Source organism: Fundulus heteroclitus, chromosome 13, assembly GCF_011125445.2.
Source record: "Fundulus heteroclitus isolate FHET01 chromosome 13, MU-UCD_Fhet_4.1, whole genome shotgun sequence".
NCBI lineage: Eukaryota > Metazoa > Chordata > Actinopteri > Cyprinodontiformes > Fundulidae > Fundulus > Fundulus heteroclitus.
In genome coordinates, this window is record NC_046373.1 from 7,071,250 (window position 1) to 7,088,596 (window position 17,347).

General features: G+C 38.8%; 1 protein-coding gene across 14 annotated transcripts in view; it reads left to right on the top strand.

Annotated features, from left to right (window-relative positions):
- adgrb2 (adhesion G protein-coupled receptor B2) overlaps positions 1-17,347 on the top strand; it is a 351,672-nt gene that overhangs the window by 189,054 nt on the left and 145,271 nt on the right. For 12 of the 14 annotated variants that reach the window (XM_036144964.1, XM_036144962.1, XM_036144961.1 and 9 more), the window contains exons 5-8: positions 1,882-2,043; positions 13,412-13,576; positions 13,852-14,016; positions 17,132-17,233. In XM_036144964.1, coding sequence (XP_036000857.1) covers positions 1,882-2,043; positions 13,412-13,576; positions 13,852-14,016; positions 17,132-17,233 — 594 coding nt within the window. The remainder of the gene's footprint in view (positions 1-1,881; positions 2,044-13,411; positions 13,577-13,851; positions 14,017-17,131; positions 17,234-17,347) is intronic. The other 2 variants (XM_036144966.1, XM_036144973.1) reach the window with 1 other exon arrangement.

A 17,347-nucleotide genomic window follows, 5' to 3' on the forward strand; every position in this document is an offset into this window, starting at 1 on the left:
ATACTTGAAAACCATTTAAAATTTTCCTTCCACAGCACCAAAAAAACAACAACAACATCAGCTACCATAACTATGCAGACGACACTCAGCTTTACATCATTATGTCACCAGGTGACTATGAACCAGTTCAAGCACTGGGTAAATGCCTAGAAGAAATCAATGCCTGGATGTGCCAAAATTTTCTTCAATTGAATAAAAACAAAACTGAAGTAATAATCTTTGGACCAATAGAGGGGAGATTAAACGTTAGCACACAGCTTCAGCTGCTTCAGTTAGGAACCACTAATCAGGCCCGAAATCTGGGAGTAGTGATGGATTCAGACCTGAACCTCCAAAAGCATCTAAAGACAATTACAAGGACAGCTTTCTATCACCTGAAGAACATTTCAAGGATTAAAGGACTAATGTCTCAGCAGGATCTGGAAAAACTAATCCATGCGTTTATTTTTAGTCAAATTGATTACTGCAACAGTGTTTTCACAGGTCTGCCTAAAAAGTGGATCAGACAGCTGCAGCTGATCCAGAACGCTGCTGCCCGCGTCCTCACTAAGACTAAGAAAGTAGTTCACATAACCCCAGTTCTAAAGTCCTTACACTGGCTCCCTGTATCTCAGACTTTAAAATACTCCTGTTAGTCTATAAATCCCTGAATGGTTTAGCACCTAAATACGTCACAGACTTGTTATGAGTGTATCAACCCTCAAGACCACTCAGGTCTTCTGGCTCCAGCCTACTCTGCATACCTAGAACAAGAACTAAACACGGAGAAGCAGCATTTAGTTCATATGCTTCACTGATCTGGAACAAACTTCCAGAAAACTGTAAAAGTGCAGAAAGCCTGAGTTCCTTTAAATCAAGATTAAAAACACATTTGTTTAGGATTGCCTTTGACTGCTCTAGTTAAACTGTTCTATTGAAACATTACTAGTTCAACTTTTTTAGTCCAACTGATTTTAATGTTCTATTTTGTTTCTATGTTTTATTCATACTTGCTTTAATTCTGTTTTATTTTCCTATATTTTAATCATGTAAAGCATTTTGCATTGTCTCTGTACTGAATTGTGCTATACAAATGAATTTGCCTTGCCTTGCCTTCCACGTCCAAACTACGCACTACTTTGTGCTGGTCTATCACATAAAGTCCCAGTAAAATGCATTGATGTTTTGTGGTTGTAGCACGACTAAATACAAAAAGTTCAATGGTTGTCAATACTTCTGCATAGCACTTTACTTAGTATTATAATAATGTTGCATATAAGGGTGTATGTGTCTACTTGTGTTTTCTTGTATGCCAAAATCTGGCACACAGCAGCAATGTGGTTCGAGAAGATAATTCCTCCAAAACCTGTCACACAGACAGCTTCAAATATTGCTTATCTTGAGTTTTGTGTAGCTCTAGTGCTCATTTATTCTGCTCATGTCGACTTGAGTTGTTGCTAAAATATGAAGAGCCAAAAAAAGAAACAATGAGGATGGTAAAGTTAAAATTTTTGGGGTGCATTTTAATACTGATGAGACTGTAGGTTCTTATAACATTAAAGGAAAATGTCCCACTGATTTCCTTGAATTCTAATAGAGCTGCATCCCTGCATGACTTCTAATAGCATTGCCCATTCCCAACCTTCATTTTTTATGTAATGACCTGGAATACACCCTCATACTTTTTATTTTGTAATTTGACTGTAACCTGGAGGTGAGAAAGCCACTTCCATCTGATATTTTAAGGAATGTGCTCATGCTCATGAAATCTCTTGTTTCTCCCATTCTCTAACCTGTTTGCCTGCCCCGGAATGCTCCATCCTTTTTACCCCTTGTTTCCTGCCTTCCTTGTTCCTCATCCCCATTTCTGTGTTTGTACGCCATGTTTGTGGGTATTCGCAGTGCATGGGCAGTGGGAAGAGTGGTCATCGTGGAGTCTGTGCTCTGTGACCTGTGGGCGGGGCTTCAGAACACGCATCAGGAAGTGCATGGATGGAGGTGGGGTCCAACCTTGCGGACAGCCAGAGATTCAAACCAAACCCTGCAACATTGCCGTTTGTCCTGGTCAGTACCATCCCCATTAACCCAATACTCCAAGCTTCTTTCTCCCCCTGTTGCTTATGGATATATTTTTCCTCCAGTTCACATTCACCAAACATTTCATATGTCCTGATCGCAAGTCTTACATTCTCAAACCTTTGCATTAATATTTTGTGTTGATCTATGATCATCTTTTTGACAAAAATGTTTTGTGTATTGTAGAAAAATACTTAATTTTCTATCAATTGCTTGGGATTTTACTTATACAACTTAAATCAGCACCGTGTAAGTTTTGACCCAAGTTTTAGCTTAATTTGAGATATATTAAATGACTTTTCAGGTCAATACGCAGCATTCAGCTGTGAAAAACTCAAAAACTCCCCTATGTAACTTGAGTGGGACGGATCCATCGCTGAAAGGCTAGAGCGCCACTTTAGGTCACACGACTCATTCTAGATTACGGCAGAAACAAACCAAAACAGAAATGACACTTTCCTGATCAGACATATTTTTGGGTCCAAAGTGGTCTGCTATCAGATTTCAAAACACGGAGAGAGACTGTTTTTTCAACAGTGCAGTGTTGCCAGTGACCTTCAGGGGTGCTAAACCTGGAAGTTACAGGTCTCATACCGTAGAGGCTAAAAGTTACAAAGTGCTGCTTTAACTTTAGTCTTATCTGATTTTTCTTTTCAACACCACCATCAAAATGTTGACTGTTATGATCTTACTAAACTATACCTGGTGGGGGAAGCAGACACTACTGATTCCTTGTATGAGACCTTGGGACAAGTTCAAAGAGGTCTGCTGAGATATCAAGGAGAGAACAGTGAACCTACACAAGTCAGGTTCATCATTGGTATAATTTCAAAATGCTTTGAATGCAAGAACAAACGCTGTGGAAATGTCAAGCCATAATGCTGTTTGGGAAGGAGATGGATTTTGTGTCCCAGTGATAAATGTGTTTTGATTCAAAACGTGTGCGGAAACCCCAAAACACAAGACCTTGTGAACATGCTAGCTGAAGGTGATAAGACAAGGTCATTACCAACAAAGAAAAAAAGTGTTGTACTGATGAGGGCTAAAGGACAACTTAGAGAGGAAGTACCCATTACTCCAAAAGCAACAATAGATACCAGATAAAAATTTACAAATGCTTTCAACCTTGATTTTTGAATACACCTCCTAATGACACTAAAGTTGAAGTGTTTGACTATAATGCCCATTGTTAGCTTTAGATGAACTGTGGGCTGAAAACAGCACATTGTGTGGGTGTTTTGTTACTGGAGGGACTTGTGTACCTCACAAAATAGATTACATCTCAGGAAAGGAAACATGTGGAAATACTGAACTAACATTGCAAGACATCAGCCAGGGAGTTTTAGATTACTCACAAATTTGTCTTCTAAATGGTCAGCGACCTGAAACATACAACCATCATCATATTTAACAGAGATAAAGGTTTGAAAACATCAACTGGTGTGTTATTAATCTATAAATATATATTGCACTTAATGAAATGAGTTACAGAAATTAATGAACCTTTAATTGATATTATAATTTATTGAAAATGACTAATAGATTGAACCTATTTTACTCGGACATAGTGTGAAAAATAACTATGCTTTGAGAGCTTTACATGTTGTCACAATGTGATGATGTATATACTATCATGACACATGATTTGCATGTGTCATGAAGTATATGTAGAAATATTGGTTTTAACTTTCTACCTGATTTAACTTGATTTTGTGACTACAACAGTAAGACAAAGTATAAAAAAATACAAGGGACTTTTGTTAAACCTTATATTGCAAGAGGGTTAGTCTAACAGTCACATATTATTCATAAAGTTAATATATGGTAATTAAAATGTTGTGTGCATGTTATTTCTTGTCTTTCAAGCTTACAGACCAAGAAAGCAGCAATATGCCACTTTTATTCCAGCCTTGCTAGATTTCCTGCTTCCTTTCAGCCTCACTAATACTTCCATTTGCCAGTTCAATCTAGTATACTGTATCTATGGTCAGCCTCTGAAATTTATTCCTATTTTTTTAAAAAAATGTTTACCCCTCCTCTACGCTCTTCTGTAACCATTACTTCTAATTATCTGGAAACAAATGCTATATGTTATGACTCTTTCTAATTATGCTTTTTAAGGGAGCCACAGGCCTTAATTCAATCTGTTTAAGATTGTCCAGCTGAAATGTCTTCATCAGCCCAGAGTGGAATAGGACTCAGCAGTGCTTGAGATACATCCACAGGAAAGGAAAGAGATACCATATTTTAGACAGGACCAAAGTATCACCATCTTACCAGCTGAAAAAGGAAGATGCACCGTTGTTCTCAACATTTCTGATTACCAGGGCAAAATCTTTACACCACTGAGTGACACTACCACATATGAGACCTTGAAAAGAGATCCAACCAGCACTTACAAAAAGAAGATCACAGACTACCTCCAACAACTTGTAAAAGACCAGGTCATCAACCATATGTCCAGGAGAAGCCATTCCATGCTTATATGCACATCCCAAAATCCACAAGGACGGAATACCACTCAGACCCATTGTCAGCAGCATCAATTCAGTGACTTACAACGTTGTTAAACATCTCGCTGGTATCTTAGCCCCTCTGGTGAGAAACACTTCACATCACTTAGAGAACTCCACAGATTTTGCAAACAAAGTCAAACATCTAGAGATAGCGCCAGGAGAAACTCTTGTATCTTTTTATGTCCTTTCACTTTTCACTTGAATATCTACATCAGAGGCAGTAGGAACAGTCAGGAAACGTCTTCAACAAGATGATAGCCTGAACAACAGGACTAATTTCACTCCGGACCAGATCTCTACCCTACTGGACCTTTGGCTTTCCACAACCTACTTCAAATTCAGTGATCACTATTATAGACAGAACAGTTGTGCTATGGGACCTCCAGTGTCACCTATTGTGGCCAATCTGTACATGGAAGAAATGGAAAACAGAGCCCTAGACTCTTTAAGAGGAACACCACCAAGCCACTGTTTCTGATATGTGGACAACACTCAGGTCATAATCCAGGAAAAAGAAGTAGAAGCTTTCACCAGACACATCAACTTAGTGGACAACAACATCAAATTTACCAGAGAGGATGCCAATGCCAACAAGCTACCTTTTCTTCACTGCTTGGTGAGCATGGAATGAGATGCAAGTCTCAACATTGAAATCTATAGGAAACCTACTCACACAGACAAATAACGTCTTGATTCTCACCACCCACTGGAACACAAACCTTCTGTCATCAAAACCTTATACCATCAAGCTGAACATGTCCCCACTGGGACAGAAGGGAAAGAACAAGGAACAGAAACATGTCAAAGATGCTCTCCAAACCTGTGGATACCCTAACTGGGCTTTTGTCAAATCAGCAAGGAAATACGAAAGTCACGCCCGAGAAAAGAACGTGGAGAAGAACAAGCACAAAAACACTGTCATCCCATATGTTGCTGGAGTCTCTGAAAAACGCAGTAGGATTTTCTCTGAACACAACAGGAAGCTCAGACAGAGGCTGGTCCATCCTAATGAAAAAGCCCCCAAACCTAAGATTAGCGGAGGGGTGTATGCAGTTAAGTGCAGTGAGGAATGTTCTAATCTTTAATATTGGAGAAACTAAACAACGTCAAGGACAAAGGGCACTCTTTTGAGGCCCAAAATGTTTACATTTTTGACAGAGAAGAGAGGTAGTTTGAGAGAGGGGTGAAGGAAGCCATTTACATAAACCGAGAAAAACAACTTTAAACAAAGAAGAAGGGCTCAGGTTTCAACTTTCAACAAATTACAGCACAGCAATGGGTTTGATTCCTGCCAAGTTTCACCCCAATTCACACCTCCTTACATGTGAACCACAACATTTCTCCTGTGAGCCAGGCAAAAAATTAGCCTAACGACTCTCCATTGTGAGGGGCGATTAGTTCCAGGTGATTCTACATGCGAATCCAAGCTCTAACGAGGCCTTTCCGGCAGGTCTATAAAGCTTGGAACTCCACACTATCCCAGACATTTTGAAATGACACAGCTTTCTGGATGGGGAGCGAAACATCTTCAGCTTCAGAATAGAAGTCCAGTTGTTTAATTTTTTTAAAATTTTTTTGGATTGATCATGACCTGGATGACTGAGAATCTTCACCAACATGTTTGAGATACAGTCAATTCTTAAAACAGAAGTCTCTCACCAAAGGGTGGAGCAAGATTTGAACAAATATCCCCAATACCTGCCCAAAGCAATGTCCCAGGTTAAGATTAAAAAGTGGCACCAGACATGAGTGTTACGTTTGACCTTTTTTGTGTGCAGAATATTCTTTTGAGCATGTTCAAGTTATTATTTTATTAAAAAAAAAATGTCAGTGTGTAAATGATTACCATAACAAAAGAATATTCATTTTGGGGGGTTTGAATAGCTCTTGCTTTCTGTGTTGTCAGACAAATGGATTCTGAGTTGGAATTGAGTTGTTAATGGATGCACAGATATTAAAACATCAGACGGTTTAAGAAAAGTGGTGTCTGCTTTCTGACTAATAGCCTTTTATTTTTCCTGAATTGATTTGAGTCCGAGCGAGAGTGTGTTTGCTTGGTGCTGTAATCGCCTGAAGGCTTAGAAATTATCACAGCGTAAGTGCTTCTTATTTGGTAAGATTAATGCTAAGAAGACCTTGTCATTTCCCACTCTTCCATGAATGCTGCTGCAGCCTGAATCTGAGCTAGAGCCTTATTATAATTTTGCCTCCTAATATTCCGGGCTAAACTTTATTTTTCCTTTTATTCTGTTCAAAGCAGAGGTTTCATAAGGTCACCTTTCATGAAACAAAACTGTCACCGATGGTGCAAAAACAGGCGATAAAGTTGTTTTTAAAATAGGGAATGAGAGGATAATGCTTTAATTTAAAGTGGGTCCCGCGGCGTGTTATTGCCTCACAGTTTTCCGAACAGTTGATGCGAAGTGAAGTTTGGTAGAAAGTGTGTGCGCTTCCTTGCAGGGCCTCAGGGAGGCTTGTGTATTTGCGTCTATGTCACAACAGCTTCAGCTTGCATTTGGGAATTTCAAAGCGACTGTCCTTTGAAATGCTAAAGACCAGAATAGGTCTTTTAGCACATCAGACTACAAGAATGACACGTTCAGTGGTTTGCGTTCATGTGTGAAAAATTGTATGTCTTTGTTTAATGTGAATTATGATGTTTGATTTACAAATATTGATAAACAACATTATAGCAAACATTTAAGGCTCTTTAGCAGGCATGATGATTCAAGTCTGGATTTGGGACCTCAGTTGGACTAAAGTCGCAAAAACAAAGGTTTCATACTTAGATTTGCACTTTAAAGGCTTTACTTGGCTTGAACTAAATTATTTGGACCTGAGTCTTTTGAACAAGCTGTATCTCATATACTTAGGGTTAAAAGTAAGATGATATACAAGCCCACGAGACTTAGTATGCAGATTTATGATGATGCTCAGTTTTACTAAAATTGGTGTGTTTTGGTTTTTAATCTGGGATGTTTGCAGACTGTGGGCTTTAAATGTTTCTTCATTTCAGAATAAACAATATAAGCGTTATTCAGCTCTGACATTCTTATTCATTTGCTGATAAATTTTTTTTACAAATAGCCTACTGGCTTTTTAAAGGAAAAAGCAACAACACACACTTCCAATTCTGTTAATTTTGGCTCATTCAGAAATTTAGCATGCTTACCCTTTATATTTTTGAAGATATAGTTATTTTTCATTACAAATGTAAGAACATGTTTAGACTTTGCGTAGTAAACATTTAAAATGCAGGCTGAGTACACGCTTTCCTAATTCCTCCAACAAGAACAAGAGGAGAAACCTTTCAAACCCAAAACCATATAATAAAAATTTGGTCAGTTTGAATGCAGAGATTATCAGTCCAATTCCATCATTTCAAAGAGACTGGTTATGGTTTATGGTTCAAAATGCGACATCAAACCTGTGTGACTATTGTCCCAAAATCACCTTAAACAACCACAGGGCAGTATTGCATATGTTTATCACCAATGTGAATTGGTGCACATTCAACACATATCATGGATCATTTAGTCTCAATGATCACCCCAGTGTTTGTCACCATTCTCATTCACTACTTGCCAGTTTCTCCCATTATGCTATGAACATAACAGGACAAACTGTTTTCCCCAATTTCTGTTCATATTTTCTTTGCAATTCCAGTTAGCTGCTGCATTTGTTGGATTACATTTGTTTTGTTTCCACCCCTGTTGAGTTGCATTTATAGTCTCCTGTCGAAACTGTGCCAGTTTTTTTCCTGTATCTGGGTGCTCACTAAAAGCAACAATTATGGCACGTTAATCCAGTTCTACTGTGAACATATGCATCTTTAGAAATGTTGTATTATGTCATCAATTTTTTTTAAATTGCAGTAAAGCTATTTATACATTTTTTTGCCTGCTGAATTGCATTTTCTGAGAGGAAAAAAACCCCAAACAATTTGAAAGTCAATTTGTTAAATTAAGCCCAAAGCAGATAATGTATATTTCATGTATTAGAAACTTGAGATTTTACTTGGACTTGCTACTCAGAGAGTTATACCTTGAATTTGAAAGAGTTTAGATGTTCACAAACATCTATGCTCTATGGTAACTTAAGCCCCTATCACAAAATATGTTAAGTTTGGAAGTAGACACCTTATCACTGTCTCGTAGGGATTTTTGAAAGCACCAAAGTGACAAGGTGGTTTAAGTCAACCTGCCAATCTCACCCATCCGAGCTGCCAAGCAAGACAGTGACCGTCCTTCTAGTGTCTCCCTTGTGAGAGTTAACCAGCTTACAAAGGTGTGATGTATCAATGACAGATGATCTGTGCAACCAGCTGGCCGGGAGATTACAGATGAAAACGCACCGGAAATATCATAATGCTGGCCTTTATTTGACATGCATTCTTTCCTACTATTAACATGCATATATTGGATGAGTTGTGCTGATGTGTGCCCAAAGGAAAAAAGAGTTCAGGTTTGAGTATTTCCTTCAGTAGATTTGGCACCATCCAAATATAATGAAACCGACACAGCATCACTCGCATATACAGGAGCTAGATCAGAAAAGGAGGTGTCAGAGACAAATATTGTGTATATGGATCCATGAAAGCCCTGCTGGGTTTCCCTCCATGCCTCATGTCGTTAAACACTGCAAATTTTATTTAGGAAAGCCTATATTACTAGAGGACATGACCAGCTAGATTTGTGTCTTGTGAATGGCCAGATGGGCTTTTCTCTGTGGCTTTATGATGAAACTGTTTAGTGAAATTGGTGTTTTGTTTTTGGAAGATAACTTAGCTTTTAAACATTTTTCCTGTGCTGGCCTGGCCTCCCAATTACTGCTCAAGACATTTTAATACATTTTGGTATACAGACTTTAGGTGCAAAACTGTGAGACGTAGCTTGCCAAAGCCTGTAACAACCCTCTCTTTGTTGTTTTAGTACTATTTACAGGTAGTAAATTGGCACATCTGTTTCTTGTTCAAATAAAATACTAACATTATTGAAATGATTTCTACTCATTAACAGGTAACTAAGTGTTCTATCTCTAAATTATTTGACTTCATCAGTCAGTCCAATTGAATTGGCTAGTTAATAAAGTTTATTTTAAGGATATTGGTAAACACTTGGATTTATTACATTCCATTAAAAAACATATTTATGCTGTCATTGCTGGAGCTGTGTTCAGCTATTTGCTGTTAAAATCGCGCCTGTTTTGTTATCCTTTTGAAATACCTGAGAACGTCTCCAAGATTTCCGCTTCAACAGAAAGTCTCTTTACTGAATCACAAACTGCCCCTTTGGATGTTTTCATTAGGTTAAATTACTTTAAATATAAAAGTGCCAAACAGTTGGAGAAGTGCAGTTCTGCTTTTGATGGAGGAAGGCTATTAGGGTTCAGGGTAATCACTTCGTATTTGGAAAGCTATTGCCTAAGTCCAGATGTTAAGAAGTGCATTTCTGTGCTTTTAAAACAAATTGAAGCTTTTGGATGTCCCGACCTTGGCTTAGATTTTATTTTCCTTTTACCCAAAGAAGCATATATAATCATTTTTTTTCTGTGCACATAAGTAAACAATATCAATCTTTCTGACCATTTTTGAATCCATAAAAATGATTAGAAAAGATGGTTGCAGTGACAATAAAAACAGCTCTTGTTTGCATGATTGATGATAGGGTGCTGATCACTTTTGTGTCTTTGCCATTTTATAATTTTAGATTTTTTTGTCATTTCCTACCTTTCAAACAAAAATGATTAAACACACATATTTGCAGTGTGTCATTTTGCACTTACTGACATTTATAAATGAATGTATGCCCATCTTGGGGAAATTTGGTCCCCACTTTGACTATGTAAATATTAAAACCATGTTCTGTCATTTTCGTATTTCATGCTGAAATCAGAAAGGTTCATGAGACTCTACATGCAGGAAGTCCCTCAGATTGTCTAAATCAAAGGAAATAGTGTGTAAAATAAAACTGTTTGACATTAATTCACAAGTAAAATAGGTCATACATATAAGTTTGATATAAACTATGGAGAGTAATGAACATAAAATAGTTACAATTATGATAATATTTAATGTAAATTACAACTTTTGAATTATAAAGTATAATGTGACTTACTATAATAGTTATTTCCCAGAAATTGGAAGTTGTATGTAATGGCTGACATGAGAAGAAAATTAATCATGATAATAATCATCTTTATTTGTCATTGCAAGATACGTGCCAATGAAACTTCTCCTCTGAATTTAACTCATCCCTTATGGAGCAGTGAGCTGCCACTGTGCAGTGCAGTGAGTATTCTAGGGCTAAGGATCTTGCTCAGGGACCCATAGTAGCAGTCTGTGGGATTCAAACCCAGAACCTACAGGACACAAGTGCAGCACTCTAACCATGAGGCCACCGCTCCCTCGCATTATGTTTATATTATATTGTTGAGAAATATAAATTAATGTAGGCTAGGATGAAATGGCAAAACAGGAACATGAAATAGTGGCATGCTAAAAGAAAACACACCAACAGAAGAAAGAATGGTCTGTAGAGGATTTATTGATTTATATTCAATTGCAGTTTGTAATTGTTGCCTTTATTCCGCAGTCTAAACAACAATAAAGTGTTAGACTCACATTTTGACTCCACTGTGGAATCAATTTCGTGCAGTTTGTCCTAAAAACAATATTTGCAAAGTCACCATGAAGATTTGGAAATGCCTTCCCTTGTGAAAGTAACCACACCTCTACAGATGTGTACCTCATCTGCTTCCTAAACATAAATTCCTCAAAATGTCATTTTCTGAAGGAAAATAACATTTCAAAAATAGCCATTCATTTACAGGACACCAAATAATTTTCTGCATATTTTTTGTGCTCCCTAATATAGGGCAGAGAGATAGCTTTACTGCAATACCAAAGTTCAACTATAGCGATCCAGCTAAGAAAACCGTGCAGGCTATTTTAGATGCATAATGCCAATTTCATTGACTTCTGAAAGTCAAGGCATGAAAGATGACATATTGTTAGACATTTTGTGCAGATTTAAATGTTTTTATTTCTCTGTCTGAAGAGGATTTTAAGTCCATTGTTGCCCTAAATTTGAAATCGTGTTCTTTTCAGATACATTCTTCTTCATTAAGAAAGGATTGATCAATACAATTTTCAGAACATACAGACTTTTCTGTCAAAAATAAATAACTTTGTGACAATTATCTCATTAGAAGATGTAAACATACTGGTCAGTGGTGTATGTTAGCGCAGTTCTAAAACTCATTACACAAACCAAAACTGCTTCCTGATATAAATCTCCGCTACACATTTTTGCAGCTCAAAACACAAAAAATATCCTAATGCAGACAGGATCTTGCCAGTTGTAAAAGTGCTGATGTCTTTTTCACAATTGCCTATGTTTTTAGTAGCATAACTATATTCTTAGAAAAGAAATATAGGTATCTGATGCTATTATTTTTCTTGTTTTGTTGATAATGATCTCTCCAAGTGCACATTTTTCTTCCATTCTTCCTCAGCTGTTATGTCTGTTTATAAGGGCAGCTGCTTAGACATAACCTTGCCTGCAAGCTGAATTCTCGCTGTATTTGTGCGTTTGCAAACACACAAGGATCCATCTTGTCCCACTTCTGCATCAAACACATACAACTGTGAAAAAAAGCAGGATATGCCGGGCCCGCAGCCGAACCAAAATAAACATGGCAATGCGGGGGGACGCACTATTGCCCAACTAACGTCCTGGCTGAGGACTTAAGACGTTGCATCAATATTTTCACACAACACACTTTTCTCTTTATATCGTCTATTTTGTGAAGTTCACCAGTCCCCTTTTGCTGGAAACACCTCCAAACATGCTGCTACCACCCCAGTACTGTACGGCTTGGATGGTGTTTTAAAGCTAGCGAGCCATCTTGGTATTCCTCTGAATCGTACAATGATCATTGTGGCCAGAACCTTCAACATTCTCCAAAACGTTACATATGTTTGTATCTGAGTGTGTTTGCAAACTGGAATCTATCTTTTAATTTTACTTTTAAAAAAAAGTCCTGTAATAACCCATGTTAATACATGACTTATTTCACTGCGTAATGATATTATCGCACCAGCAGACACGAAAGAGGGCTCAGTCCTTTCTGTTTATACTTAAACAAGCTTGCTTGTGCATCTTCAGGCATCTGGAAATCATAACCAAGGATGAATCAGACTTATGCAGAGCCACAATTCTCTTCCTGCAATATAAGCAGAATTTAGCACGTAAATCATTTTAATAATCTTAGCTCACCTAAATAGGAAAAGCTTAATCTGATAAAATGACAGTGTAAAAAAAATGTCATGTTTCTTGTTTCTGCTTTACTCAATCCATCCAAAGCCGTTTCTTATGATGTATTTAATGGTGCGGCTTTAATATCACCAGTGTTTCCTGCACAACAACAGGGTGGTTGACGTTTAGTGCCTTTTATAGAACAATATCAAGAAAACATGAACAGCCTGCACTTTCTGTGAACTCTTGCTAACGCTGTACATAGCAATTTTTCTAACCCTGTTATCCGGAACAGACTAGAACATCTGAAATGTCCATAGATGAGCAGTTTGTTGCAGCTGTTGTTACTTTTTGTGGAAGCCCCAATAGTCTCAAATTTCTCCATCCATGAAAGTATTTTCCTGTAGCCTAATCACTTTCTCTTCTTCCACCCCCCCCCTCTTCTTCTCACTTACACTCCACATTTGCTTTCATCTCTTTTAAATCCATGTCACTTTACCTCAACGTCTATTACTTCTCCTCATCATTACCCATCTGCTCTGTTTTTCCTCACCCACCTCCATCCCTCTCCCTGCTGTACAGTGGAGGGCCAGTGGTTGGAGTGGGGCACCTGGTCGAAATGCAGCGTAACCTGCAACACGGGGACCCAGCTGAGGCAGAGGCGCTGCAGTCCCTCGGTGCATGGCTGGGCTGAGTGTAAGGGGCCTCATCAGGAGAGCAGGGAATGCACAAACCCTTCATGCACTGGTAAGATGGGGGAAAAATACGCTGGGTTAAGGTGCTTTGCCTTTGAACAACATAATGCAAACAAACTATTGCATTTTTTGAAGGAGTGCTGATGCTTTTCCATAAGAATGTGTATCGGGTAGGGACATAATTTGGATAGTCTCATTTCCCAACTAGAGCCTCGAGAACAAAAAACATCTTGTGTGACTGTAACCATTAAAATGATAGTTACCATTATTTTCATACTCCACATCAAACCCTCTCCCTGGTCTGGTGGGGCTATGCTTGTGCACCAGGTGGAGGTAACTGGGGCAGCTGGAACCACTGGAGTCTGTGTAGCAAGACGTGTGACTCCGGGTGGCAGCGACGCTACAGGATGTGCGAGGCCAGCGGAGTACAAGGCTACCCCTGTGAAGGTTCAGGGGAGGAAGTCCGTTCCTGCAACGAGAAGAAGTGCCCTGGTCAGTGATTTTTTTTTGTGTGTGTGTGTGTGTGTACACTTGTACTTGCAGCTGAGTGAGAATTGTTTGTGTGCATTTTACTACTAAAGAGAGGACTTTGCTGTAAGTGAGGAACCTTTTTTTGGTCCTCACTTTTTCCTGGGGTGGGGATTAGGTTTAGGACCAGTTTAGGTTTTTGTCATGATTAGAACGTGAGACTCCGAATGAGAGCAATTACTGAGGCACATGGTTTAGTTAAAAGGTTTGTTGTTCAGAATGTAGATGAACAAGATCAAGGTGTCAGCGGTTTGGAGGTCTGGCGGGTTCTGCTGGAAAAGATGAGAGGCTGGTGAATAACTTGGTTCTTGGATTGTGGAAAAATAATGTTGGGAGGATAAACTCACTGAGGAGGAGGCTCGGGTTGGTCTGGGGAAAAGTGCTGTCCAGCAGTCCGGGTTGTCGGTACAGATCTGGTTGCTTTCTCTGTCTTGGTTTGTAGGAGGGTGGACAGGCAGGCGAGAGCAGGCAGGAGTGCTGAACAGAAAGATCCGTGGTTCTTCTCGGGTTCTAGGCTGTCTTGCTGGAGTCTTCCTGATAAGGATCCAGAGGCTTTGGTTCCAGGTATCTCACCGGTAGGATCCAAGATTCTAGGAGGAATAAAACAAGGACATTGGTAAGGTTCAGGTTTCAAGGTTCTAACAAGGAATTGGTCTGTACCACGCTGAAGCGTAAACAAACTGACGCCCTCCTCCTGGTTCCAGCTCCTTATAAAGGGTGGTAATTAGCTCTGATGGAGTGCATCAGTCCGTCCAGCCCTGCAGAGGAGTGAGAGAAAGAAAACCAGACCTGCACCTAGACCACAGAGTATCACAGGTTTAGGATCAATGAGTTTAGGATTATGTATATACTGGTAAAGGTAAGGGTCAGGCCATAAAAACGTGCTCAAATGGATGGTAAATGGTGTATAAAGTGTGTCCAGATGAGTCCTAATATATTAGAATATCAAAGTGAATATTTTGCAGCCTTTCCATTCAACAGGTAAAGTCATATAGACTCATTCCGCACACAGGATTTCCTTCAAGTGTTTATTTCTGTTCATTTTGATAACATCTTACAGTTATTGAAAACCTAAATTAATTTTCTCAGAAAATTTTAATTTTGCAATAAAAAGTTGAGAAATAAATGCAGAAATCTATGACGTCTCTTGCCTTCTTGTCATCCTTGCCTTGTGAATCTCACACAAACTCTTTAATTGACTTGGCTTCTCAAAGTTTTCCACAATGTTGTTTTCCTTGCTGGTTACACATCTTTTTTCTACCACAGTTTATCCTTCCACCTAACCTTAAGATGCTTGAATATAGCACTCTGTGAACCACCCATTGAATGGTGTATATATCTCTGCCGGAAAACTGTCAAATCAGAAGACTATCCCGAGAATGCGTTGGTCATAACAAGGCCATATCGTGACATTTGCATGCTAAAAATATATCTTAAAGTTTAAGTTTAAGGTATATTTGTAGATCGTCATCAGCTGTAAGCCGTGATAAATCAAAACTAACAGAAACAAACTCTTGAAGTTCATCAGTCTTTAAAGAATCTGATTATAGGTTTACCTTTATGACTCAACTCCAGCAGCATTCCATGCACGATGAATCTCCCCAAAACTCTTGAATGGGCTTTGCTTTACTATCTTCATAAGGCTGGGATTATCCCTGTTGCTCTCGCAGTTTTTTTTCTAGCCCATGTTTTCCTTCCACTCAACGTTCCAACAACATTTTTGCAGGCAACACTCTGTGAAAAGATGACTTCTTTAGCAATGAACTTTTGTGGCTTACCATTATTGTGCGGAATGTGATGGATGGTCGGCTGGATATCTATCAAGCAGTTAACATAACATTTTACGTTGTTCTTATGCAATACAACTTTCTCTGCAACTGAGTTTTTTTTTTTTATTAGCTGGGAACAGTAATCAGTAAAATAATGGAATTTTTTTTTTTTTAGATATTTGAGTACGAGATTATGTACTGATTTATTATGTTCCCCTGCAGTTGTGGGAATATACACAAGCATATCCCATTTGTGCCTGAAGATTGGCATAAATCAAACCGGTGTTACTGTACACTGTATTGGAGTATTTTTTTTTTCTTTTTTTTAAAAGAAGTATCTGGTTAAAGCACATATACTTGTAAAGGAAAACCTAAGTGTTTCCCTTTGGTTCATACTTATTCTAGTGACCTCAACTGCATTCTCAGTTGTACTTGTCTTTTCATTTTCTTCTGTCCCATCTCTCTTCTCCTCATACTTATCGATTTTTTTTTTACCTGGCTTGTGATGCTTTCTTTGTATCCCACCAGTTTACTCTGTTTCCCCTAAACTTTTCATCTCTTTAACAGTGTTTTTCATTCACTTCTTGTCCCTGCCTACTTTATCCTGCTGCGTTTCTATCGTTTCCTCGCTTTGCCGGAGGACATTTTGCTTGAAAGTTCGATCTGTGCTGTTTGTCAGTTTCCTGACTGATGCCGCATGAATATGCAAGCTTATTTTTAAGTGTCACGTCTTTCTGTACTTGCTTGGAGATTTGAGAGGAGCTACAAACGTTAAAACTCCACTGTGACATCCACCCCCCCCCCACTCCCCACTTCCTTTTTTGAGGAATCTCTGGCTTTTTCTGCACAAGACAAGGATCTTGCCTATTGGCATTGCAGGGGAACATAATATCGTATTTTCACTCTGTCTGTCTTTGCTCTTTGCTCTCTGTCCCTCTTCATCTCCCTGTATCTGCCTCTGCCAGCATCCATCTGCCCCTTGGACTCTCTTCAGAGTGTTCGCTTCTGTTTTTTTCATCAGGGTTATGAAAGAGAGGGCGAGGAGGGGGTGGGGGAAGAAACAGTTGAATAAAAAGAGGGGATGAGATGAAGAGGGAATGAGATACTGCACTGAGCCAATGTCACTGACGGAGAGCACTGCGAAATGTACAAGGGAATAAGATTGGGAGCTGCTGCAGGAGAGCGTAGATTTGAATCTTGTTTTTTTGGCTTTTCTGTCTTTTTTTTCCCAGATATTGAGTCTGTGTGACTCTATTTGCCTGCTAGACTGTGCAACATTCTTGCATTTAATGCTCCCTTCTCTTCCACAGCTCCTCATGAGATATGCAAAGATGAACACCTCCTTTCAATGTCATGGAAGAGAGCCTCAGCTGGAGAAACTGTCTACAACAAGTGTCCAACAAATGTTATCGGTCAGTGTCACATGATTTAGACTGGAATTACCTGTAGGGAGCTGATTGTGAGTTTACAGTGTCTGGGATATTTGTTGGCACATCCTGGTAAAACTGCATAAAATGTAATTCATT